Source organism: Mus caroli, unplaced genomic scaffold, assembly GCF_978045245.1.
Source record: "Mus caroli unplaced genomic scaffold, Mus_caroli_1 scaffold_7, whole genome shotgun sequence".
NCBI lineage: Eukaryota > Metazoa > Chordata > Mammalia > Rodentia > Muridae > Mus > Mus caroli.
The window spans coordinates 101,168,613-101,195,082 of record NW_028227262.1 but is presented as its reverse complement, the minus strand read 5'-3'; the positions used below and the strand labels follow the sequence as shown (position 1 = coordinate 101,195,082).

At 47.8% G+C, this 26,470-nt stretch overlaps 2 protein-coding genes and 1 pseudogene across 2 annotated transcripts; all 3 read left to right on the top strand.

The window, feature by feature from the left end:
- Positions 1-677: 677 nt before the first annotated feature.
- LOC110295595 (zinc finger protein 783) lies at positions 678-10,287 on the top strand. Its single transcript, XM_085840876.1, is given in 10 exon segments — positions 678-683; positions 2,514-2,841; positions 5,657-5,804; positions 5,806-5,894; positions 5,897-5,982; positions 6,068-6,161; positions 6,164-6,193; positions 6,312-6,440; positions 8,539-8,664; positions 9,521-10,287. Coding segments are annotated over 10 exon segments (1,155 nt in total). The 3' UTR covers positions 9,640-10,287.
- Positions 10,288-10,761: 474 nt separating this feature from the next.
- On the top strand, positions 10,762-11,865 carry Znf783 (zinc finger protein 783; annotated as a pseudogene).
- Positions 11,866-13,081: 1,216 nt separating this feature from the next.
- On the top strand, positions 13,082-25,152 carry LOC110296091 (zinc finger protein 398-like). Its single transcript, XM_021164634.3, has 5 exons — positions 13,082-13,256; positions 15,506-15,859; positions 17,268-17,394; positions 22,385-22,492; positions 23,167-25,152. Exons 1-5 carry the CDS (start codon positions 13,233-13,235, stop codon positions 24,270-24,272), a joined length of 1,719 nt encoding a protein of 572 aa, XP_021020293.1. The 5' UTR covers positions 13,082-13,232; the 3' UTR covers positions 24,273-25,152.
- The last annotated feature ends 1,318 nt before the right edge of the window (positions 25,153-26,470 follow it).

Genomic DNA, 26,470 nt, shown 5'->3' with positions numbered 1-26,470 from the left:
AGCAAAACAAAACAAAAAAACCTCTTGCTGCTCTTCCAGTGAACCCAACCAGCATCTTTGTCATGTGTCTTACAATTACCTGGAACTTAGCTTCAGGACATCCAACACCCTTGAATGCCATGGCATATACACACATAACAAGAAAACTAAATACTAAAAAACTATCATACTTAGCCTATTGTTGGTGGCTTATGATTTGTAACTCATTTCTAAAGAGGCCAAAGCAAGAAGACTGCCTTGAGTTCAAGAGCAGTCCAGAGTATATACAAGTTCATCAGGCATATGGAGATTTCATCTCAAAAAGAAAAAACAAAATACCTCTTCCTTTCTGAGTAACTCATTATTGTTTTCCACTTTCTAGTACATTTTCAGATTCATCTGGTTGTATTGCACATTAACTATCATCATCATCATTATTTTCTGGAGGCAGGATTTCAGTCTCTCAATGACTATACTCATATAGGTTAGTGCAGTGGTTTAAATATCCTTGGCCCACTATTAGGAGGTGTGGCCTTGTTAGAATACTTGTGTCACTGTGGGGGTTGGGCTTTGAGGTCTCCTAATGCTCAGTCTCTGCCCAGTGCAGAGTTCCCTTCTGCCTGGCTTGGATCAAGATATAAAACTCACAGCTCCTTCTCCAGGACCAGGTCTGCCTGCAGGATGCCATGCTTCCCGCCATGATGGTAATGGAAAAATCTCTCAAACTGTAAACCAGAGCCAACTGAATGTTTGTCTTTATAAATTGCCTTGGTCACGGTGTCTCTTCACAGCAATAAAACCCTAACTCCCTAACTAAGACCTAGGTAATCTGAAATGTGGGAGGGTGGCCTTGAGTTCACAAACACCAATTCTGTCCCTCCAGAGATACTAGGATTAGAGGATTATGCCACCATGTCTGGACTATTATTTTGAAGGTCTCAATTTATTAGTGTTTCATAACTTTAAATGTCTTTTTTTTAAAAATTGTTTTACGTATATGAATACAATGCCACTGTCTTCAGACACAACAGAAAAGGGCATTGGATCCCATTAGAGATGGCTATGAGCCACCATCTGGAGGAGCAGTCAGTGCTCTCAACCGTTAAGCCATCTCTTGCCCACCTTAAATGTCTTAAACTGACCTTTAATGAGATCCACTGAGGTTCCTATTTTATGAGCACATACTTGCAGTTTTGTCTTTTAGGTGGTATTACTTAAGAATTTTCAAAATAAGGAGCTAGTTATGGTGACACAAGCCTGCAATCTTAGCATTGGGGAGACTGAGGTAGAGGGATCATGAGGCCAGTCTGTGCTATATAACAAGAGCCTGTTTAATTATAAATCAAAACGAGTAATGCTAAATGTTGATTTGGACCTTGTTATAAAGAGTTAAATGTGATTTAACTATTATTTTTTTTTAATTTAATTTTATTTTTTTGAGACAGGGTTTCTCTGTGTATCCCTGGCTGTCCTGGAATTCACTCTGTAGACCAGGCTGGTCTCAAACTCAGCTTTTATTTTGATGTAACTCAAAGTAGCACTTCCTGGCCTTGCCCTAAATGCCAAGGATTCAGTGATGCACCTTAGAGAGAGGTAGGTAGTTTGTGTCCCTATTATGTCAGCTGGCCCACACTTTGTTTAGAGATAATCCCCAACACACACACACACACACCAAAACAAACCCAAAGAATCAAAACACAGTTGCCATCTGGAAGTTTATTGGCTTGTTGAATAACGACCATAGAATGGCTGGGAAATGCAGGAAATGAAGAGATCGGTTTTATTTTTATATTCCAAGGTTAATTCTGGCTTTCCCGAGTATAGCTTTCTAGTTTCAGAAGGAAACTGGTCTTAAATGGAATAATGTATTCAGGATAATTCAGGACATGAATTGGTTAGAAACCCTTACAAATGAACCCAGTAGCAGTGGAGCTGTGGTCCTGTGTCCATTGTCTGTTTTGAAGCCTCCTGGCAGGGAGAGCAGGGTGCCCAACCCCAGCTCCCCTCCAGGAGCCAAGGCTAACAGGATGCCCTGCGGATGCCACAACTAAGTCCAGACTGGGTGTGGCAGAGAGGCGGGAAGAAGGAGGAGCTCTGCAGGGGGTAAGCAGAGGCTCTGAGCCTCAAATGTGAGTGCATGTGGAGAGAATACTCCGGAAGTACCTCCCTCGGGTTCTGCTGGAAGCCTAGCAAGCGCTATACCACTAAGGTACACCCCAGTCCTGGGCTTGTTTTTGTTTGGTTGGTTGTTTGGTTGGTTGGTTTTTGTTTTGTTTTTGTTTTTTGGTTTCTTGTAGACCAGGCTGGCCTCGAACTCAGAAATCCGCCTGCCTCTGCCTCCCAAGTGCTGGGATTAAATGCACGCCTGGCTTGCATTTTGTTTTAAACGCACCATTTCCCTTAGAGCTCCCTACTTGTTCTGAAGAACCAAAAATAGAATTTAGAAACCGTTATGTCCTCCCCCTAGAGTCCCCTCTTCGAGACCCTAGAAAAGGGAATCTGAACACCCTTGGGATGAGGGTGTCCCGCCCCAGCGCGGAGTTCAGGGATTTCCTGAGCCTTTTCCTCACGGGCGTCTTTCTCGAATTTACCCGCCCGAAGGCTTGCCTGAGCCCAGCTGCCTGCCGCTGGCCGGGGCCCTGGGGACAGGGTTGACGCCGCAGGCCAGCGGCCACCGAGTGCGGTCCTTCTGGCTGCAGGGGGCGCCGGGCCGCGGCTCGGGTAGATTAGGGCCATCCGGGCACGTGGCTTGGGACCGAGTGGAGAGTGCGGGCGCTGGACAGCAGCTCCGGCCCCTCACCGACGCGCAGCCCGCGCCTGGCCAGATCCGTCGGCGGAGGCCCGCAGCCCAGCGACGACGCGGTAGCCATGGCTGAAGCGGCGCCTGCCCGGTAAGCGCCCCGGCCCTTGGCCGCCGTGTGCGAGGCTCTCGGCCTACCCGGCTCGGAGCGCCCCCTGCCCTGGCCCCGGCCCTGGCCTGGAGGCCACGCAGGCCACGGAAGCCATCAGCCTACACATGGCCGCGGGCGGCCTGGTGGGCTGAGCCCTAAGATCGGTGCGCGCGACATGGCTTCCCTAGCCCCACCAGGCCGGGCGCTACCATTTCTCCGGAAGGCCTGGAAGGACCTTGCAGATCACACAGTCCCTGCCCATTGTTTCTTCTGAGACCTGCGGCCAGCCGAGCAGTCAGACAGGAGCCAAAGTCGCCTTCCTGCCACAGCTGCAAGGTTGAGGCTGCGAAGGGGGCCTCAGGTCAACACCTTAGGATGAGCCCACCACTAAAATACCTAGCGACTCTACTTTCTCGTAGGAAACAATACTGAACCCAATTTGCAACAGGTTTCTAAAATTTGTGACTGGGTTGTTTTGTCAAGATCTAGTGGTTCTCAATCTGTGGGTCGCGACCCCCCTTGACATTGTAACAGTAGTAAAATTACAGTTGTGAAATACCCACAAAATAATTCTGTGGTTAGGGATTGTACTGGTTGGTTTTGTGTGTCAACTTGACACAAGCTATAGTCATCAGAGAAAAAGGAGCCTCAGCTGAGGAAATGCCTCCATATAGATGTGATGCATTTCTCAAGTAGTGATCAATGGGGAGGTGGGGAAGTGGGGCAGCCAACTGTAGGTGGTGCCATCCCTGGGCTTGTAGTCCCACTCTCTATAAGAAAGCTGACTGAGCCGGGCGTGGTGGCGCACGCCTTTAATCCCAGCACTCGGGAGGCAGAGGCAGGCGGATTTCTGAGTTCGAGGCCAGCCTGGTCTACAAAGTGAGTGCCAGGACAGCCAGGGCTACACAGAGAAACCCTGTCTCGAAAAACCAAAAAAAAAAAAAAAAAAAAAAGAAAGCTGACTGAGCAAGCCATGGGAAAGGAGCCAGTAATAGCACTCAGCTATGGCTTCTGCATCAATCAGCTCCTGCCTCTAGAATCCCACCCTGTCCTGACTTCCTACAGTGATAAACAGAAATGTGGAAGTGTAAGCCAAATAAACCCTTTCTTTCCTAATTTGTATTTTGGTCATGGTGTTTTGTTGCAGCAATAGAAAGCCTAACTTGGACAGGGATCACCACAACATGAGGGTCACAGCTATGGAAGGTTAAGAACCATTGAAAGTTTAGCAGTGTTTTAGAAGGGTAGCTTGGGTCATGGGGGGGGGGGGCGTGGAGGAGGCAGAAGCAATGGTGCAGGCCTTTAAACACCCCACTCAGGAGGCAGAGGCCCTCAGATCTAGACCAGCTTGTTTACAGAGTGAGTTCCAAAAAGGGGGGGGGAGGAGATTAGCTTGGTAATGTTCAGTGTGCCAATTTAGAGGACATTTAGAAGATTTTTCACCAGTAAAAAAATCTCTCGGTAAGTGGTATCTATTATTACCAATACATCTCAGACAAGTCTCTGAAACCGTAGTCTCCTGGAAGCTTTTTGAAAAGAACCTCTCTTTCTCTAGTTTGCTGTGTGTCCTTCTGGGTTCCCTGACTATAAGGAATAGAAAGTCAACTGGGAATTGTGGAGGTTGTGGGAGGAGGACTAGAAACCCTTTTGGTTCCTTCCCACCTGCTCCTGTCCCTCAGTTGTCTTGCAGTACCTAATATCCCAGAAAGCTTACTAACAGGATAGATTTCAACACTATGATAATAACTACAGCTGATACCACGGATGCTCAAGTCCCTTACATAAAATTGTGTAGTGTTTGCATATAACCTATTCATATGCTTTAAAATACATCGATGTCTAGATTTCCAATACAGTGGAAGACTAATAGCTGCATCGAGGAGGAAATGACAACAAGAAAAATGTGTGCATGTTCAGAATAGACAATTTTTTCTTTCCAAATTTTTTAGGGTGGGGTTGGGGTGGGATTGGGGACGGAGTTTCTGTGTAGTCCTGGCTGTCCTGGAACTCACTCTGTATGTAGACCAGGCTGGCCTTAAACTCAACAGAGATCTGCCTTCCTCTGCCTCCGGAGTGCTGTGATTAAAGACATGTGCCCCTCCCCCACCACCACTGGGCTCCAGATATTTTTATCCCATGTCGGGTGTATTTTTGATTGTAGACCTGCAGGAACATGGGACAAAATGCCTTTTAAAAAAGAACAACAGCCGGGCGTGGTGGTGCACGCCTTTAATCCCAGCACTTGGAAGGCAGAGGCAGGCAGATTTCTGAGTTCAAGGCCAGCCTGGTCTACAGAGTGAGTTCCAGGACAGCCAGGGCTACACAGAGAAACCCTGTCTCGAAAAACCAAAATAAATAAATAAATAAATAAATAAATAAATAAATAAATGAAAAAAGAACAACAACAAAACCCTCAAACCGGTGTTATACTCTGCAGTCCTGGCTGGTCTGGAACTTGCCATTTAAATGATCAGGCTGGCCTTGAGCTCACAGCAATCTACCTGCCTTTAGCTCCCGAATGCTGAGATTAAAGACATGTGCCACTCTGTCTGTCTGCTCTCAGCTCTTCATTCTAAGCTAGCCTGGAACTCGCTGTTTAGTTCAAACTGCCCTTGAATCTGAGGCAGTCTCCCTGCCTCAATTTGTGAATACTACTATGTCTGGTTTATGATGTGGATACTTTGATTATATGATTCTCTTGCCTCTTGAGCAGCTTTCTGAGAGGGACAGTCAGATGTGTCATAAGAGGCCACCTACCCCTTCTTTTTTACTCCATCCAAACGCAGAGAAGAGCTCATACCTCTATTTCGCAGAAATCACACTGTGGATCGTGGTGCCTACTGTTCAGGTCTTGGAGAAGAAAGTGGATTCTTGCCTGGTCTGCTTGCTGACTCCGGAGGGATGCTCAGGGACAGCGGAGAAGAAGCTGGCTGACTGAGAAGCCAGCTGTGGAGTTCAGCAGCCAGCTGGAGGGCAAGTGGGCCGTGCTGGGGACCTTGCCTCAGGAGTCTAGGCTGCTGCAGCAGCAGTGGAGAACATGAAGAACCTCATGGGCAACTGGAACTTCTGGGTCCAGCGGCTTCCCCCTGGCAACAAGGGGGAGGTCCCCAAGGTAGCCTTTGGATACCCTGACTAGGAAGCTTAAGGGCCTGTGCCTGTAAGCATGTAGGTGAACAAGTGGGACATTGTGGTTTCAGGTGCCCCTGACCTTTGATGACGTGGCTGTATATTTCTCTGAATTAGAGTGGGCCAAGCTGGAGGACTGGCAGAAGAGGCTCTACAAGCATGTGATGGGGGCAGCTATGAGATACTCGTTTCCCTGGGTAAGGCTGCAGAGGAATACCTGGGCTTTCATCCTACAATGGCTTCCTGCTGTCTTTGCTTTTGCTTTAGGCAGCCAGACTCAGATTTTTCTCCATGCCCTCCCCATTCTGTATGAAGATTATGCCATCTCCAACCCGGTCATTCTCACCCAGATAGAGAGGGGAGAAGAGCCTTGTCCTGCAGGCCCCTGGGGCCAGGAGAAGCGGGGTGAGGAGGAGACAGTATGTCAAAGGAAACCAAATACCAGTAAGTATTGGTACATCCTGAGACTGCAGGGGCAAAGCAAACAACAAACTACTTTCCTGGGTAGACTGGACCATTTTGGAGCTGGAAAAAGCCCCTTACCCAGAGCTGGCTACACTTTGTCTGAGGCTTCTCTGAGCAGGAGTAAAGAGAAGGCTTCTCCTTAGCACTGTAAGGATTCTCCTCTGTATAGGAGGCACCAGCACAAAAGGGATGGTTGTGAGGTCAGAGGTGGCAAATGGAGATCAAGGATATAATAGGCATCTTCTGAGTGAGTGGATGGGCAATTATGGCAAAGCATCTACTTTGTGCCACCTGCAGTAGTACCCATGCCATCTGCCATCTGCCATCACTGTTGTTCAGCTGACAGCAGCAGGAGACTGCAGATGCTCTCTGCTTCTCTCCGGGATGGCTCCTTGGGGGACATGGTAGTATTCACAAACTGCAGCCAGTGTTTGACAATAACTCCTCTGGGGGTTGGTGAGGAGGCTCGGTGGTTAAGAACACTGACTGCTCTAGCAGGGATCATGTTCAGTTCCCAGCACTCACATGGCAACTTAGAGCTGGCCTTAACTCCAGTTTAGGTAATCTGGTGCCCTCTTCTGGCCTCTGTGGGCAGGAGTCATGGATACATGCAAGCAAAACACTCATATTCTCCCTCTCCCTCTCCCCCCCCCCCCCAAATTATTTACTTATTTTATTTTTGGTTATTTAATTCAGAGTCTCACTATTAGGGAGCTCTGACTATCCTGGAATTCACTATGTAGGCCAGGCTGGCCTTGAACTCATGGAGATCTGCCTGTTTCTTTCTCCCAAGTGCTAGAATTAGAGACCTGTGCCACCATGTTTGGCAATAAAATAAATATATCTTTAAAAATATTTAGGGCTGGTAAGATTGCTCAGTGGTTAAGAGCACTGACTACTCTTCCAAAGGTCCTGAGTTCAAATCCCAGCAACCACATGGTGGCTCACAACCATCTGTAACGAGAATCTGATGCCCTCTTCTGGAGTGTCTGAAGACAGCTGCAGTGTACTTACATATAATAAAGTAAATAAATCTTTATATATATAAAAAAATTTAAACATAACCCAAAGTAGAACAGGACAGGAATCATTGTCACTGATCTTCAGGGGTGAGCTTTTGGCAAGCCTAGGTTATAGGGTGAGACCTTGTATCAAAGAGAGAAGAAAGGAAAAAAAAATCAGTAATAGAAATGTGCTACCCATCTCTTTCTAGACCTAACCACAATATCATCACCCACCCACAGACAATTATCTAACACCTGGTCCTTATTCTGTTTTCAGTAGGAACATGGATCTTAACTTTAATAACCCAAAGTCCACATACTGCACTTGGTTTATGTCTTTTAAGTCTATCTATATATATAAAAAAAAAAACTCCATCCAAGTCCACCCACATTTTCAACAGTTTTACTGAGGTGTAATTTATGTACCATAGAATCCACCTATTAAAGTATGACCCTAACTCCTCAAGATCTGAGATGGGAGGATTGTGATCTAAAAAACCCCAAACAAATAGGAAAGAATCAAGAGTTCATGTTTAAGGAGGGTCTATAGAACAGGCTTGTAATCCAAGCTATTCTGGGCACAGGAGACTCATGGGTCAGAGCCTGCTTAGTCTACAGAATGAGTTCAAGGCCAGCCTGGGCAACTTAGTGAGAACTTGTATCAAAATTTAAAAGTGAGCCGGCCATGGTGGCACATGCCTCTAATCCTAGCACTCGGGAGGCAGAGGCAGGAGGATTTCTGAGGCCAGCCTGGTCTACAAAGTGAGTTCCAGGACAGCCAAGGCTACACAGAGAAACCATGTCTCAAAAAAACAAACAAAAAAAAAAAAGTGAAATTAGGGCTGGTGAGATGGCTTAGCCGGGAGCAAGGACATGTGAGAGACACACATACACAAAATAGGCTTTAGACAAGAATTGAGCTGCAGGCAGCGGGCATGGTCACTGTATCTTTATATTCCGTCTTTGGTCTATAGCCTAGAATCCCAGAGACTCTTACTGTGGTCCTGCAGTCACTGGCCTCCTGTCTGCGAGACCTTGGTATTGTGCTCAATGACATTGCTTTGTGTTTCTAGGCATTTCTCTGAGTCCAGAGCAGGCCCCAAGTCCAGCTAGCCCTGCCCAGGAGGAACTGAATCAAAGGCAGACCCCTGAGCGGCAGCAAGAGGAAGCAGACATGATTCTACCCGAGCCAGGCACTGGTAAGTGAGAACAGCTGGACAGCAGCAACAAGCCAGATGAGTTGAACTGTGCTGAGCAGGCTCTTGGGAGCTGAACCTTGAACAGCTAGGTTTAGTCTTTTCAGTGCTCAGATGTCTGCATAGCGCTGTGGGGCCTGGACACACCCATCTGCCTGGAGTAAGGGGAAGAGTGTGGATGAGTTTTCTACAGTGGCCATGTCTCTGTCTCACCTCCCAGTGTGGCACTCGGTTGGCACACTATAGTTTCTCAGGATTCTTTCTGAAAACTTGAGAACTCTGACTTTTCTCTTTCATCCAGGATCTGTGTCTGCTTCTGTTTACAGGTGATTCCTGCTGGTCCTTTTCTGAGACTGAGAATATGAGTGTCACACACAGAACCGGGCTTACTATATTCTCTTACTCTTCTCCTACTGATGGCCTCACTCCTAACCCTTGTTGCCTTCCTTCCAGGGGTTTCTCTGCATTTCCCCCACAGCACATGACTTCTTCTCTGGTGTTCCATCCAACCAGTATAAACTCAAGCTGTATGCATGAAATTTGTGAGATGAGACCTGGGGTAGGAGGATAACGCCTCCACCCATTGAAAAACTGGGACTCTGTTCTGGGACCTTCCCTAACCTTCTATGATTTTGAGACTGATGAAGGTGACAGATGTGGAGGGGCGGGTTGTGAGCCTGGGCCTACATGGGATTGGCAATGTGGCCTTTATAGCTCTATTCTCATCTCAGAAGATGGAGCCTGAGGATCTGTTCTTCCTGCCAGACCCTTGAGTATGTCTAGCGCTTGCTGACGAAATGGCCATACTCCGTGATACTTGTGTCAAGAATGGCGCTCATCAGATTTTTCCATCTCACAGGGATTCCAGCAAGCACCAGCCCTTTATCACTTAAACAGGAGGAAGAATCTGCAGAGGGAGGAGAGTTGCCACCCTCCCCTTCCACAGAGAGCCTGCCTTCTGTGGAGCCAGGTGAGTGAAAAGAGAAAACACTTGTGACTGTGACAGAGCCTCAGAGGGCCTTTGGTAGTAACAGTCAGCCTGTGGTCAACTGGCCTTAATGGAAAGTTACTGCTTGAAGACATGCTGCGGATAGAAGACTCTATCTGCTAGTGATAGAAAGGCTGTTCATATATGATCTGCTCCAGTCCCACAGTAACCCTGTGAGGTGGCCTACCTAGATACACAGCCTCAGGCATCTTGCAGTTTGCATGTTGACCTAGACTTTCAGTGTAGGTCCTTCACCTGGATTCTGGTTTGGTTTTTTTGTTTTGTTTTGTTTTGTTTTTGTTTTTGTTTTTGTTTTGTTTTTCAGTTTTTTTTGAGTTTTTCGAGACAGGGTTTCTCTGTGTAGCCCTGGCTATCCTGGAACTCACTCTGTAAACCAGGCTGGCCTCAAACTCAGAAGTCCACCTGCCTCTGCCTCCCAAGTGCTGGGATTAAAGGCATGCGCCACCGCTGCCTGGCTAATTCTATATTTTTTTGATAGGGCTCAATGCCAAGACCTTCTATTTTCTGTCTCTGGGGACCACTATCCTCACCTCAGCCTGTGCTTTTCATGGCTCTGTCCCTGCAGTTATTACACTATCACAGTTACACTCTTGCATCAGGTGAGACCTTCACTGAGACCCCACAGGAATCATAGGCTGATTGGGCAGCACACACCTTGGTGGATTTGTTTGGGATGAGTGACATACAGGCAAGTCACTCCCCTCCTTCATCTAGGCCACAGCCTCCCCTTGCCCCCTTTTTTTTTTTGAGGTGGGGTGTATGTAGCTGGCTGGCTTTAAACTCACTATGTAACTAAGGCTTGTCTTAAATTTGTGGCAGTTCTCCAATCTCACTTCCTGAGTACTAGGATCATAGCTACATGTGACACACAAAGCCCCTTAATTTTGGTCTGGAAGCAGTTGGCACTCATGGGCTCCTGATCCTTTTTAGATTGTGACTATTCTCATTATAAAATTTAGGATCTTGGTAACACCATTGCCATCTGTCTCAGAATGAACTCATGGACCTAGATAAGGGAGGGGAGTGACTTGCCTGTATGTCACTCATCCCAAACAAATCCACCAAGGTGTGTGCTGCAGGACCCTCTGCAGGGTCCCTGGCCCCTGGCTTCTGCACCTTGCTTCCTTCTCTGGTGTTCTTAGCTCAGTTTCCAGGAATGAAGCATAAGACAGCAAGCAAAGTTGAACAATACATGAGACACTCCTGCCCTGTGGTGTCTATGACTAGGACCCCTGGCCTGATCTGATGGCACTCACAGAAACTGGGGAAGGGAGGCGAGGCCTGAACCTAGAGTAAGGCCTGGATCGAATGGCAGGGGAAGCCATGAGGTCCTCTTGGAACCAGCAATGATTCCTATGACCATCAAGACAGAGCCCCGTCTGAGGATGAATCTGAGCAGAACCTTCTGCAGTCCTGCAGCCAGTCTGTATTTGGAGTCCACAGAAGGACCAGGATTAAGACCAGAGGCCACAGATGGCATCACACTCGGAGTGCCTAGGGTACGGATTGGGGAACCCCAGGCAGCAGAGGATATGGGAGAGCCACCCTGTATCCTTCCTCAGCCACAGAAGCAGGTATTCCTGGGCCCTGACTGTGGGCAGAGCTTCTGCTTGAAGATTAATCTGACAATCCATTAGCAGACCCATGTAGAAAAGAAACACAAGGAGGCTTGGAGTGGCTTGCCTATTAGGTCAGGGAAAAGCCACTCTACACTGGAACCATAGAAAGTGGTGGTGTCAGGCCCTGTCATCCACTAGCCACCTGAGGAGCCCACAAGCCACCGGTCCCCAACAAGCCATGCCTTCATGAGACAAAGGCCAGCAACTACAGTTTACCACTGTAGTGAATGCCTTCACTCCTTTCAGCAACAGAAGAGCCTGGTATTGCACCAGCATCAGCACACAGGCAAAAGGTAGAGCTGGCCTGCCTGTGGCAAGGCCTCCCGCCGGCCCTCAGACCTCTTTTGTCACCAGTGCATCCATACTGGTGAGCGTTCCTATCAGTGCCCCCAGTGTGGCAAGGAGCCACCACCTGGCTGTCCACATGCAGACTCATTCCTGAGGCTAAACAATCCTGCATTTCCTCTTGCCTTCTGTCCTCCAGGGAAGTCCAGCCCTGCAAGGGCCCAGCTCTGAACAGGACAGGACCTGCTCTGTCTCAGGGCCTTTCCCTTGTGCCTGCCAAGTGGTAGAAGTTCCTTCACTTTCCAGCTGAGTTAGGGGCCCTTCAAAAGCACAAGCTCCAGACCAGGAATTTGAGGTGATAGTGTCATGCCTCAAAGTCACGAGAGCGGGTGCTTCATGTGCCTCTTTGCCACAGCACCTTGGGTGCTGCCTAGACAGCCTGTGGGTGCTTCTGGAGCTGGGGTGATGGGTTCCAATTCTGATAGTTGCTCTCTTGTTTGTCACTCAGACACCAGAGCACATGAAGGCTCCCAGGTGCCTTCATCCCTGGCTGTGCTATCCCTAAAGTCCTTCAGACTCTGTTGCCATTCAGAAGTTCTGCACAGATGAGGCAGAGGGTAACACTGCCATCGTTCCCAGGGTAGGGGGAAGTAAGTAAGTCTGTGGCATGCAGCCATGGTTCTGGACGTTACTTGCCTGCACACCCAACCGTTGTTTAGGCCCTACAAGCAACACAGCAGTTGTCAGTAAGCGTGCAGACTGAACGTGGACAGTTTAGCTGCCCCAAACTTAATCCTCAACTGCAAGCACTCATGTTGCTGTTCTGGGGGGTTCCTAGGCCTCTCTTCTAATGCTTTAGATGTTTTCTGGAAAACAAGTATTCATATTTGACACACAAATCCAAGTGCTGGGGTGGGGGAAGAGGTGCTGTATAATCCTGGCTGGCCTTGGACCTCCAGTGATTTTTTTTTCCCTACCTCTATCTACCTAGTAGGATTTACTTGCTTGTGCCATTATGCACAACTGGGCTTACTGCATTTATCCTGAAATTCAATAGGACAGGTTAAACAGTATTTTGAGTTAAGAATGAACAAAGGCTGCATGGTTGCCTGAGCTCAAAGACGTTGGATCCCAGATTCTGATGACTTATTTTGTAAAAAAAGATAATGGTTGGGCTACAAGGCCCTAAGAACTATGGAGGTGGAAATATTAACTTAATCGGTGCTCTATAAATACACTGGAAAAAGTAACTGCGTGTTTGTGGCCTAGTTTGTTCTGGGGAGTCTCAGCAGGTGACCCTAGTGGTTGGCGTGGCTCTACAGTTAACAGGTGAAAGGAGCTCAACACCTGGCGCTCACACCTACCTGCAGGGCTGAGACGACAAGCTAGCGAACGCTGTGCTGCTTGTGTTCCCAGCTGGCCAATAGAGTCTGGCTTCTCTACCGTCAGGGGCGGGACCTCCAGGGCTAGCCAATGGGAAGCCGCCTTGTGGAGGGCGTGGCCTGCGTTTCTGCCGCGGGAGCAGCGAGGACGTCTCCGTCTCAAAACTGCCAACTGCGTCCAGGACGACCATCCTGATTCTGTATCGTGAGGCCAGGAAGGGCCGCCTGTAGGGAACACAGCGGCTACAACAAGACGAGGCAGAATCGCGCGCAGCCATGACTGAGGCGGCCGCTGCACCGGTAAGGGTGGCCCTCACCGATCATGTGGGGGATGTGAATTCGCCGGGAAGACATCTTACCACCTCCTAAAATTGGGTAGAGCTCAGCCAGGTAGTCAGGGAGGAGGACTAGGAGGTCTATTGCCACATGATAAAGTCCTTGTCTCCTTTGCCACGGGTTTGATCATTTGTAATATACGGCCGTTGAGCTTAACCGGGAAATATCTGGGCCCGGTGCACCGGCTGCGGTCGTTTTTACCCCACGACTCCTTTTTTCCAGGACCTCTTTGCTCCACCTCGCAAGTATTAGCCATCTCCGATCCAATCCCGAGCTAAGGCCCCCTCCAGTTAGCCCTCTTGGTCCTGGGACCTAGAATCTTGCTCCTGCCTAGGAGGGAGGGTTCCACGGCCTTTCGGGCCTGAATTCGATTCTATTAAGGGTAGATACATACTTCCTCGCTTGTTGTTTTTTGATGAACACCAGGAAGACTTTCCTACAGCAACTAGTTAGGGAATCAGTGTTATAGAAAACGTTGGGTAGGCGTGTTTTAGGTTCAGGTGAGTGAACTACCGAGATTTACTGTCCCTGAAGGTAAGAGGCGTCTCCTGCTAGCAATAGTTTTGCAGTGACTTCAAAGACATTTCTTGGTGTTAGATTTGTGGCAAAGGATCCCAGAGAGACCTTTCTCTCTGGGAGACCTTTATGTGTGAAGACTGCCTCCTCCCAACCACATTTTGTTGTATGGGTCAGTGGTCACAGACCCCAGGATGGAGTGAGGAAGAGAGAAGTGTCTAGTGACAAGGATCTTACTGTGTGGGACACTTTGCTGTGTCTTTTATGGGAGATATCTTGGGGGAAGTTTAATGTCACAAAATTGTATTCGTTGCAGTCTTTGGTTTAGAACATATAACACAGTCTGACCAATGGTCAGGAACTTTCATGTTTATTGGTAAAACAGTATATAATAATCTCACACACCCTGAGTGCTTTTTCATACCTGTAGTTTGACCACCTTAGAGATAGAAAAAAGTTCCAGGATTTATCTGTTGAACCCATAGCTCCTCATTTTATTTACAATTATGCATGGTGGCATTGTCCTCCCCCTTCTTTCGACTAAGATGCTGGCTTTCAGCTTTCTCTGGCGCTGCTAACTGGCATCTAAGATCTAGCTTCCAGTAAAGTGACTGTTCAGGGCAGTGTAGTGACTGTTGGGGGCTGTTTGTCGAGGTGTCTCAGTCACCGAGACCTAGTGTCCAACTCGAAACAAGCTGAGGTTACCTGAGAGGAGGGAATCTCAATTGAGAAAGTGCTTCCATAAGACCGAGCTGTATGGCAAGCCTGTAGGGCATTCTCTTAATTAGTATTTGGTGTGAGAGAACCCAGTTCATTGTGGGTGGCCCACACCTGGGCTGGTGGTCCTGGGGTTTTGTAAGAAAGCAAACTGAGAAAGCCATGAGGAACAAGCCAGTAAGCAGCACTCCTCCATGGCCTCTGTATCAGCAACTGCCTCCAGGTTCCTGGCCTGTTAGGTTCCTGCTCTGACTTCCTTTAGTGATACATAGTGATCTGTGAAGTGTAAGTGTGAATATAAATCCTTTCCTCCCCAAGTTGTTTTTGGTCATAGTGATTCATCAAAGCAATAGAAACTCTAAGGCACCTAGTAGCAGGTTAGGAATTCGCACAGTGTTAGTTGAGTCTCTGGGCCCTTAAGAGATCACCAAAGAAGGAACAGCTGGTCTCATTTTAGGGGAAGCTGCTCTAAGAGGTGGTGAAGGTGCAGGTGGTGGCCTTTAATCCCAGCACTCAGAGGCTGGTGGGTCTCTGAGAGTGATGCCACCCCAAGTCTACAGTACAGATAGTGTTCCAAGACTACACAGAGACCCTGGTGGGGGGTGTGGAGTGAGAGTTGAGTTTGCCACTGGATAGGCAGGTCTGTGGCCTTGCTGTTGGGCTATGTCCCCAGAGGAAGAAAATGTGGTCAAAAACCGATGGAACTAATATAATCCAGCACACTTTGGATAGTTTTTTCTTCCATTGCAATGGATCTAGGTTCAAGATTATTTCCATGAAGGTTCTGAGGGGTCTTTGTGCCTGTGTATTTGGTCTTTGTGCCTGTGTGTTTGGTCTTTGTGCCTGTGTATTTGGTCTTGACTGGGATCTGATAAGTGAGGAACCTGAATGCATTCCAGAAGATACCGATCTTCCTGTATTTGAGAACAGTTCTGGAAGTTCTACTGGAAGCCAACATATCTCCTTGTCTCTGGTTCCAGGACTGGCATATGGGGACTGACCTCCAACAACAGACCCAGATCCAGTCTGCAGAGATCTCCCTTTTAGCTATCCTAACTGCTGTTCAGGCAGTGGAAAAGAAAACAGAGTCCCAGGCTGTCCACCTTCAAAACTTGGAAGTAAGAACAGGGTCAGCTGAGAAGAAGTTGGCTGACTTCGAGAAGACGGCCATGGAGCTCAGCAGCCAGCTAGAGGGCAAGTGGGCCGTGCTGGGGACGCTGCTGCAGGAGTACGGGCTGCTGCAACGGCGGCTGGAGAACCTGGAGAATCAGATGCAAAACCGGAACCCCTGGGTCCTGAGGCTCCCCCCCAGCAGCAAGGATGAAGCCCCCAAGGTATTCATAGAGGGAGGAAAGGCCTCCAATCTGAATTCTAGTGCTTAATAAATACTAGTCACTATGGACTTTAAGGAGCTTTTAAAAATGTCAGAAGTACAGTGTGATATTGGAAAGGTAACAGTAGAGTGGGTTGTTGGGAAGGGTATGTTTGGGCAGCAACAGTTGTCTTCTTCCAAAATGAGCTTTTTTTTCCTTATTGAAAAAGATTATTTTGCTAGGTAGTGGTAGCACACACCTTTAATCCCAGTACTTGGGAAGCAGTCATATATCTGAGTTTGAGGCTAGCCTGGTCTATAGAGTGAATTCCAGGACAGCCAGGGCTACACAGAGAAATTCTGCCTTGAAAAACCAAAAAATGTTTTCACCAAGTGTGGTGGTGCATGCCTTCAGAGGTAGGCGGATCTCTGTGAGTTGGTGGTCAGCCTAGTTTATATAGAGAGCTCCAGGACAGCCAGGACTAGAGAGAGAGAGAGAGAGAGAGAGAGAGAGAGAGAGAGAGAGAGAGAGAGAGAGAGACCGACCCTGTCTCAAAAAAAAATACATAAATACATAAATAAATACATAAAAAGAAAAGAGAAAAAGAAGGGCTGGATAGATGGCTCAGTGGTTAAGAGCACTGACTGCTCTTCTAGAGGAGGTAGGTTTAATTCCCAGCATCTAATGGCAGCTCACAACTGTCTGTAACTCCAAGATCTGAAACCCTCACATAGACGTACATGCAGGCAAAACAAGACAAAGTCTACAGAAATACCACTGAGTCTGTTTGATGATGGCCAATTACACCTGAAGATTGTTATTGATTGCAGAAAGCTTTTTAGTTAGAGATAGGAGCCCATGACTGCTTCACTTTCTCAGTACTGGGACTCCCATTTCCCTTTCTTCCTCCTTTCCCATTTCCCTTTCTTCCTCCTTTCCCATAGATCCCTGAGCCTTCTGTGATGAAGACATTCCATTTAAGAACGAATGCCCCAAAGTCTCTCACTCTCTCCACATTTTCCATTGCGGGTCTCTGTTAGTTCCCACGTACTACAGGGAGAAGCCTCTCTGATGGCTGAGCCGGGCACTGATCAGAGGCTCAGCCTGGTGTGGTGGTGGTGGTGGGGGTCCCCCGTGGAGAGTGTTTCTGAGGATGAGCAGCTGGCCTGCAGGAATGGAGGTGGGCTAGAAGGGAAGGCCCAGGAAGACTGCTGAGAGTGAGAACTGGTTTAAGTAGAGGAAGTCAACAGAAAGCATCTCCATTCAGGTCCCAAGGGAAGATACAAGTGTGCAGTGGAGCTAGAAGGACCCTGTGCACTTGTCTGTCTTTCTGTAAGAAATGTGGGCAGAAGCTAGCATTTAGTCAGTGGTGCCCTCAGTTTTGAAGGCTGGTTTCTGAAAGGGGTGTTGGGGACTTGTATTCCTCCAGGTTTCTGTGACTACCGAAGAGGTGTCTGGGTGTTTCCCTGAGCAACAGGAAGGCAGCCCAGAAGACTGGCAGAAGGAACTCTGCAAGCGCGTAGCAGAGGAGAGGCGTGAGGTGCTAGGCTCTCTAGGTAAGAGGCATCCCCAGGGGCTTCCAAAGGTGCTTTCATTCTTTTCCTCCATGTATTTCCTCAGCACCTCTTGGATCTGAGAACCAGAGCAAATTGACCCTCTGCCTTCAAGCTGGTAGAAGGTATGATTCCTGTCTTTACAGTTAAGCAGAGACATGCTTCTGATTTGTGTGTATGAGCTGTTTTGCCTGCGTGTATTTCTGTGCATCCATCATATGCTTGCCTGGTTCCTGCAGAGGCCAGAAGAGAGCATTAGATCCCCTGGATCCAGTTACAGGTAGTTGGTTGTGAGCTGCCATGAATGTACTCAAAATAGAACCTGGATCCTACCAGTCAGTGTTCCTAACCACTGAGCCATCTGTCTAGCCCCATGGACATGATTTATAAAGGTGACTCAGGTCTGAGAAGTGAGGCCTGCAGTAAACACTGGGTCCTCTAGCCAAGTGTGCAGGAGTGTGTTTGTGTGGGACTTGATTAAATCTAGAATTCCATAGCTATATCCCCAGCTCTTGCATCATCCTGGAGCTTGCAGAGAGGTTAAATGGATTATCCAGAGCTTCTAGTAAAGACCCTCAGGCTAGAACCTGCTCCCACTGTCCAGTTCTTCCCAGTTCATTTCTGTAGAGTAGAGGCTTCCTCTACTTATGTTTGTTCCTCTAGGTGTGTAGTGAGGCAGATAGTTTTTCACCTTATTACACTTTTGATGCTCATGGCCCAGCTCTTTACCTTGTTTCCACCATGCTGTGCTCTCTTCAGGGAAGTAACTAAGTCTTAGTGTGATGTTCCTCTTCCCCTGTGCCTGGCACACTCTAGGATGATAAACAATGAATGGGTCGGTGTGAGAGCTCAGTTTTCATTCTCTGTTAGGTAATAGCACCAAAAAGAGTTGGAATGCAGATTGTAAAGCCATTTGCATTGATAAGGGAAATTCTAAGGCAAGCCCCTCCCTCTGAGTTACAGCTCTAGTCTTTTGTTTCTCTCTCTGACAGGATCTTGCTATAACTCAGGCTAGCAGGGAAGTTACAGGGTTGCTCAGGCTGGCCTTGAATTTGTGCCTGTACCTCAGCCTTTGGATTATGGGATTATAGGATTATTTTATATTGCTTTTTGAAACTTTTTAAAGGTAAAGAAACCCTTAGTTCAAATGACAGAAACAGTAGAAGGGATCACTCTTACTGAAAGAGGATAGATTCCTGTTTGCTCGAACACAAAGGTACTACTCCCCCCCCCCACCTCTGTGTGTGTATGTATGTATGTATGTATGTATGTATGTATGGGTAAAATTAGTATTCTATTACCATTGATTCACAAAATTAGTATGACAGCAGTTATCCTTAATCAACTAATTCCCAAATAACCACACAGAGTAAGATTTTAAAAAATTGCCTTGAGCCAAATACTGAGCAATCATTACTCATTCTAACCCTCCACACTAGTCTGGCTTCCTTCCAGAATATATTCCTATCTTCCTTGCATTCTGTCATCCTTCATCCAGCTCTCTTCTGATGGTTTTTTTTTTTTTTTTTTTTTTTTTGCTTGACCTGTCCTCCTGGCTCCCTCCTTCACTTCTGTCCCTTTCTCCATCACTTTTTTTTTTACAATTGGAAGTCCTTCCTTATTCCCTGTAAAGCTCTTGGCTTTTATTGGCAAGGCAGAGAATGAATGAGGAGCAATGTTTATACAAACTTGAAACAGGTGCTTCAAGAATAAACATAACACAGCCATATCCAGATTAAAACAAGATATTAGAGCACTAACCTTTACACATTGAATGAATAAAAGTCATACCTGCTTGTCTGTATGTACCTGTTGAGGTACTGCACATGTAATGTTACATCCCTTCGTAATGGAATTAGTCGCTGTTGAGCATCCCAGTGTGGGTGTTGGGAACTGAACCTAGGTCCTCTGTAAGAGCTCTCCCTCAAGCCCCTTTCCTTGGTTTTAGATTTTACTATATTTAAGAAAAGTGGGGGCTGGAGAGATGGCTCAGTGGTTAAGAGCACTGACTGTTCTTCCAGAGGTTCTGAGTTTAATTCCCAGAGTCCACATGGTAGCTCACACCCATCTGTAATGGGAGCCAATGCCCTCTTCTGGTGTGTCTGAAAACAGCTACAGTGTACTCATATACATAAAATAAATAAAATCCTTAAAAAAAAGAAGAAAGCCAGGCGTGGTGGCGCACGCCTTTAATCCCAGCACTCGGGAGGCAGAGGCAGTCGGATTTCTGAGTTCGAGGCCAGCCTGGTCTACAAAGTGAGCTCCAGGACAGCCAGCAGCCAGGGCTATACAGAGAAACCCTGTCTTGAAAAAAACAAAAAACAAATAAACAAAATGCTGTCATTTGAAGGAGTCTCTGGTAGGTAAACTAAGTAAGAATTCACTGAGTGGTTGGCAAGCTGCACTAAGAAAGTTTTTTGGGGTCCCTACGGGGGTAGGGACCAGAGAGACCAGAGTGCCAGCATACAGAAGTCAGTCAGTGGTGTGTGGAAGATATAGAGGATCACGAGGACACGCTTGGTAGGTGGTGATACTTGTTGGCTCACTGAGGACTCCTCTACAAGAGCCAGATGGCAACCCCTTTCTGTTGTACAGAAAGGCCTAAAACACCATGGTAGTTGAGGTCAGGAAGCAGATGCAGAATAGGCTGGTATGTCCCTGGAGGTACCTAGAACTTTCTTGCAGAGTTTTGGTATGCCGTGGAATGTGGTGACTTCAGGGGCTTTGGACTGCCTATCCTTTGATAGTCCTGGCTATTACTCCACCCTCTGTTAACTTCTCCACTGTCATTTGAATGCTCTTACTTAATTTTCTAGAAGTTTCCAAGGAAAGCCTAATTGAGAATCTTCAGTCAGTAAGCATGAGCATTACAGTTTCAACATGTGCAAGTGTTGTGGATACCTCAGAGTTTTAGAGGTTGGTTATAGGGATCCCCTGGACAGGGACTGCTGAGCTTCTGGCCTTTTGACTATGCAAGTACATTCTTACATGAACATGTTTTTGCTCAGTAGTGCAGAGGTCAAGCATTTCTCTCTCTGGATAGGGTCTTGCTTGTGGCCTGGTTGGCCTAGAACTTACTATATAGACCACGTGGGCCCTAAGCTTATAGCTGTCATTCTGCCTCTGTCTTCTGAGTGCTGGGATTACAGTTGTGTCCAATTTAAAAGGCTTCTCATGAGCTGGAGAGATGGCTCTGAAGCTCAGAGCACATGCTATCTATCCAGAGGGCCTAAATTGGATTCCCAGCACCTATATTGGGCACCCACATCAGGCAGCTGTTAGCTGCTGGTCGCTCCAGCCCCAGGGGATCCGACACCTTCTGTCTCTGAGCATACTGCACTCGTGCACAGATACATATATACAATCTAATTTTTTTTTCTGGCCACCTCCCCCATCCCAAGCCCCTCCCAGTGTAGCTGCTAATCTTATTATAGTCTGTACTTAGAAGTCACAACTCACAAAGTGTATCTGGAAGTCAGAGGACAACTTACAGGCATCACTTCTCTCCTGCTATCTTGTGGGTTCCAGGAATCCATCTCAGGCTTAGACTGCCATCAGACTGTGGCAAGTGCTTACCCAGGTGGTGTGTTACTTACTGTTGACTTCTTTCTCCAGAGCTTGAAAGTGCCACTTGCAAAAAACTTGGTTTCCTGACTGTTTGGTTAACATTACAGAAGCAGCCTGTGTAGGGAAGGTGGGCACACATGGCTGGGCAGCACCTTCTCAGTATGACTGGTACCTTTGGAACCATGGAGAGCTGACCTTGTATTTCGGGTCAAAACCTAGCACAGTGTTGAAGCACATGGTTGGTAGCTAGATAGTTGTGGCTTGAAATTGAAATTTATTATTATTATTATTTTTAGCTTTTAACATTTAACATAAATAAATTTATTTCATATAAATGCACTGGTTGCTGGCTCCCTCTGGAGGGGCGGGGTGCATGATTTGCTGTGGTGTGGGTGTGGAGTTTAAGAGATTGGCACAGATCAGTGAAGTCACTTGTCCCTTGAAAGGACACTTATCCTAGGGTACTATGCTACTTAGGCTTCTGGAGAGAGATTGATGGAAACCCCAGCTGTTTAGTTAAAATTTCAGAAGCAGCCTGGGTAATGCATAGCAGCTTAGACAAGATGGCCCTTCTTACTCCTGCCAGGCTTGTTTGGAGCTCAAGGTGTCAGAGACCCAGGTGCCTTTCAACTTGCTGCTTCCCTTTCCTACAGAGTTGCCACTGCAGTTCAAGGTGACCATTGGGAAGCAACTGGAAGCTGGGCATGGTAGCAGACACCTAAACCCAGTACTGAGGAGGCAGAAGCAGGTGGAACTTTGTGAGTTAGAGGCTAGCCTGGTCTACATAGTGAGACCCTGTCTCCAAAAAGAACCAACCAAACCAAAACTCTAGTAGGAGCTGGGTGTGGCAAGTTCAGGAGAGCCAGGGCCACTTAGAGAAACTCTGTCTTGAAAAACAAAACAAAAAGCTACCAGGAGGGAAAGAAGAATCGCCCTTTCTCTTAGGATGAGACATTTATTTCCAATTTAACAAGCCAAGTTAGTACTTACGCACTATAAATATTAATCCATTGACATCCCTCGTAGGTTTTTGTCTTTCTCTGTATATAGGTGAGGAAACTAAGGCACAGAGAAGCTAGGGACATTATAGCGGAAAGGTCTGAGCCTTTACATCCTACTGGTTACGTGCTTGAGGGAGTATTTTGGAAACATAGTCTGTATTCATAGCCTAAAGGGTGCTAGTGATGGAAGGCTGTGGACCCTTAGGCATAGGCTACTGCTGGTCATTCAGAAGTCATGTATCCCTGCTCTCCCGACTCCCTAGCACACCTCATGTTAGCCTTACCACAAGTCCCAGGATCTATTCTGTCTTTGCTGCCTCTGTGGTTCTTTTGAGAGAACCTGGTGGTCACTGGTCCTGGCCAGAGATGGTGATAGGAAAGACCATGACATCTGATACCCTCAGAGCTGCTTCTGTTTTCTTCAGAAACAGGCCAGCTGGAATCTGCCCCGGGTGTTCTTCCCTGGATCAAGCAAGAGGAAGAGGTATGTGAGAAGAGCCTGCAGGAGACAGCCAGTGCATCCCTGTGCTCAGGTGAGGCCCAGGGCGGGCTGCATTTCTGGGTCTCTGAACTATATGAAGCCTCCTGTATGAGTGTCTGGAAGTGGCATCGAGCAGGTTTCCTGTGGTGTCCTGTGGTCCCTGTGTGTGTTTGCTGTGGTCATCCTCCCACAGAGTTGCATAAAATTGTCATTTTGTTCCCAGTCTCCTGTCTTTGCTTTGTGAACTATAGTTTGCATGGTACTAGGGCACTGTAAGGACGGACTGCATGGGACACAATCCCCCATCCCCAGAAGGGCTTTTCAGTTAGGAGAAAGATTACCAGAAATTAGCACTACAACATAAGAACAAGAAGCTATGTCTGAGCCAGAGAGCCCTTTGAGAATGGTAAAAAATTGTGAACAGTATACACAGAAGACACATATACTCTGTGTTTACACTTCTGTAATCAGGGTGTTAGAGGCAGCCTATCTCATTCATAGTCTTGATGGCACAGATCAGTGTTTGTCAGAGAGCAGCATCTGATAGTATAAATGAGAAGAAGCCTTAAGCAAGGCACATGGCTTAGCTTAAAGGGCATCTGGGTGTCATGTAGATGACTCAGAGTTTGGGCCTCTGGGAGATAGGTTAGTGCAGAGCGGGCGTCAGTAACAGGCTCGAGTGAGCCTATGGCTGAGATGACTCATGTTTGTGTCTCATCCCACCAGAAACATGGCTGGCTAACAAGAAAAGGACCCTGGAGGGGATGTCCATGGCACCAGAGCCATCCTGGGCAACTGAAGGGGGACCTGGCAAGGAAGATTTCGAGCAGGGAACCTGTGGCGATCTGCTCCCTGTTTGCAGAGAGAGAGAGGCAGCTCCCCTCCCTCGAGGCTCTCAGAGTCAGCCTGTGCCAGCTGCTGAGGGCACTGAGGATGGCCAGAACTTCAGTGTCAGAGAGCTCAGTACACAGCCTGAGTACTCCCACCATGGATCTCAGCCCTTTGCCAGTCTCCAGTGTCCCCAAAGTGTTACACAGCAGGCCACTGTCACCAGGAATCGCCGTGCACCCACAGCCCAGCGTGCCTACACCTGTGTCCAATGTGGCAAGAGCTTTGTCCACCAGTCAACACTTACCACACACTACCGCACACACACTGGGGAAAAGCCTTACAAATGTGCCGAGTGTGAGAAGCGGTTTGGCCGTCTATCCACGTTGTTGGAGCATCAGCGTACCCACACTGGAGAGCGGCCCTTCCCTTGTGCACAGTGTGGCCGTCGTTTTGGGCGCCTGTCTACTCTGGTGGAACATAGGCGCACACACACGGGTGAGAAGCCATTTCCATGTACCCAGTGTGACAAACGTTTCACACGCCTGGCCAACCTGACAGTGCACCAGAGTGTGCACTCTGGCGAGCATGCCTTCCAGTGCACCCAGTGTGGCTCATGCTTCACGCACAAGCCCAGTTTCCTGCGACATCTGCGCAGCCACTCTCAGGAGAAGCGCTTTAGCTGTGGCCAGTGTGGCAAGAGCTTCACCTGTCGTTCCTGGCTGGTACGCCATCAGAGCAGTCATGCACACTTGGCATCCTCTGCTTATGTGGCCTGTGAGAGGAGCTCACCAAGTCACGTGTCACCTACAGGTCTGTTTAAAGGCGCAGCCAGGGGAAAGTTCTCCAGTGACCCTCCTGTCTCACCCATGTCCAAGGACACTGTGGTCAGTCAGGACCACAAGGCATATGGTGGAGGTCAGCAGCTCAGCGACCATGGTCAGGAAAGTCTAGTGGGGTCTCTGCATAGTTGTCTGTCTGTAAAGATGGAGAATGCAGGGTAGCACCCAGGGAGCTCCATAACGAGGCCACTAGGACAAGGGCCTCCTGGGTCCCCTCAAATCCAAGCTGCTGCTCCTTGAATCCAAGCCATCTGCTAGGCTTCCCAGGGCAAGGTTCTCCCATGGACTGCTGGTGCTAAGTGCCCCTGGGATTCCTGCTGCAGGGAAGTTTCATGAACACAGAAAAGGTGGCAGAAACAAGCAGTTCAACAGTCCCCTGAGATCTTGGTGGCTCCCATCACTGTCTTAGCAATGTAGGCAGCAACAAAAGGCCGGTTAGGAAGGTTGCAATTTTGAAGTTGTTCAGCTTCTGGTTGAGCAGCTCAAAACTCAAAACTAGTTTCCAAGATTTCCCTTGGGCAGAGCTGGGGATGTGACTCAGTAGAGTGTTCATCGAGCATGCGTGGATGGAGCCATGGTTAGATCCCCAGCATTAGATTAAACTGGCGGCCATGGTGGTACGTGTCTGTAATCCTTGTATCTGGGTAGAGGCAGGAGGTGCAGAAGTGCAAGGACATGCTTGGCTACATGAGCCCGTTTCAAGGAACCAAAAACTTAGTTCAAAGTCAGAGTTGTCAGATTCTCTCTCACCGGTGGCCACGCGCTTATCTAACAGCTTGTGTGTTTCCAGGGAGTCCCACTGGAGGGGATGGGACTGTTAGTGTCATTGTCACCACTTTGGAGGAATGTGGGAAAACAGGCCTGTGCTGTTTGCATCTGGGGCTGGGGTTACTGAAGGTCTGATTTCCCTTACTTTGTTGTTGTTCTTTTAAGACAGGGCTGCCCTGGAACTTGCTCTGTAGGCTGACCTTGAATTCACTGAAATCCACCTGCCTCTGCCCCATACTCACTTTAAAAACCTGTGAAAATAAAGGTATTTATGAAGACGTGTAAAGTCCCTGTCTTGCCTTGACCCTCCCCATGTTGCTCATTGTTTGTGATCCGGTAATGCTATTTTGTTCCAGGTTGTGGTAATGGTGGTGATTACGTATTGTCAATTTTGTGTATTTATTGAAGTTCTGAAAGAAAAAGATGGTTGGAGACGGACTTGGGCAGGGCCAGCTGGATTTGCATGGAGGACACTGGGCCACCGAAAGCCCAACCTCCGCCTCCTCCTCTAGCCCTCTTTGGCCATGAGGAGCACACACACAAACACGTGACATATACATACACTGACACGTGCACATATAAAACCTTAACACTCTGTGGAATGGATGGTAAGTATGTTTCCATAAGGTGGTGATCGAGTAAACCACTTCCCATCTACAATGTTTATACGTTAATTTTCATAAGTCCTAAGGTTCATTGATTGTAAGTCATACCTTGATTTTCTACTTCTCTAAGGGAGAAAAAGCTGTAGCCCTGTCCTCATGATTCCTACCAGTGCAGGATGTTAAGTGCTGTAGCCATGTTACCAAATTGAGCAAAAGTGTCAGGCTCTCCTGGGTAGGTCCTGACCAGCAAAAGTCTCCCCTCCCCAGGTACTGGTGGCAGTTTGTATTTATTTTCCCTCACTATTATTCTGTACCAGACATGAGCCCTTTCCATCACACACACACCCTACACACTCAGCATGGACTCTGCAGGCCCCCAGCTGCTCTGCTTCACACTAGAGGGACAAGGACTTTGAAACAAGACCTTTTGTGCAATGCTTTCATCATGGAAGCATAGTTCTCAAACACCATAACACCATTAGGGTGAAGATATCGTGGGTCTGGCCTGTGCTACTACACAGCCTCACAAAGGGCCTGCATTTGGTTGCATAATCTCAAAGAAAGAGCAAGTGTCTTGGGATAAAACTGAGGGCTGGGAGTGGAACCTGGTAGAACATTTGCCTAGCATGCATGAAATTGTGGGTTTGATCCTCAGAACCATAGAAACTGGTACACACGCATAATCCCATCATGTGGCTTGTGGAGGCAGAATGAGCAGTTCAAGGTCATCCTTGGCTACATAGGGAATTCAAGGCCAGCCTGGGCTACATGCAACCTGGTCTTAAAAGATCTGAAACCAGCCTGGGCCACATAGTACATCTCAAAAGGAAAAAGTCTTATGTGACAAGGACTGAATATTTGGAATCCAGAAGTGGAAGTGCCTGGGGGCCAGAAGGAAACACCAGTTCTGTGCAGAGCATGCTGGAGTTTGACTAGTGAAGCAAGTCAGGATGTTGAACGCTGGGGTCATCTATGAAGAGAACAAGG

Bases quoted from the DNA above. Each gene is read 5' to 3' on its own strand.
- LOC110296091 (XM_021164634.3), top strand. From the start codon at position 13,233: ATGACTGAGGCGGCCGCTGCACCG. The intron at 15,860-17,267 runs GTATTCATAGAG...GTATTCCTCCAG, and splicing joins GCAAGGATGAAGCCCCCAAG to GTTTCTGTGACTACCGAAGA. The intron at 17,395-22,384 runs GTAAGAGGCATC...TGTTTTCTTCAG, and splicing joins TGAGGTGCTAGGCTCTCTAG to AAACAGGCCAGCTGGAATCT.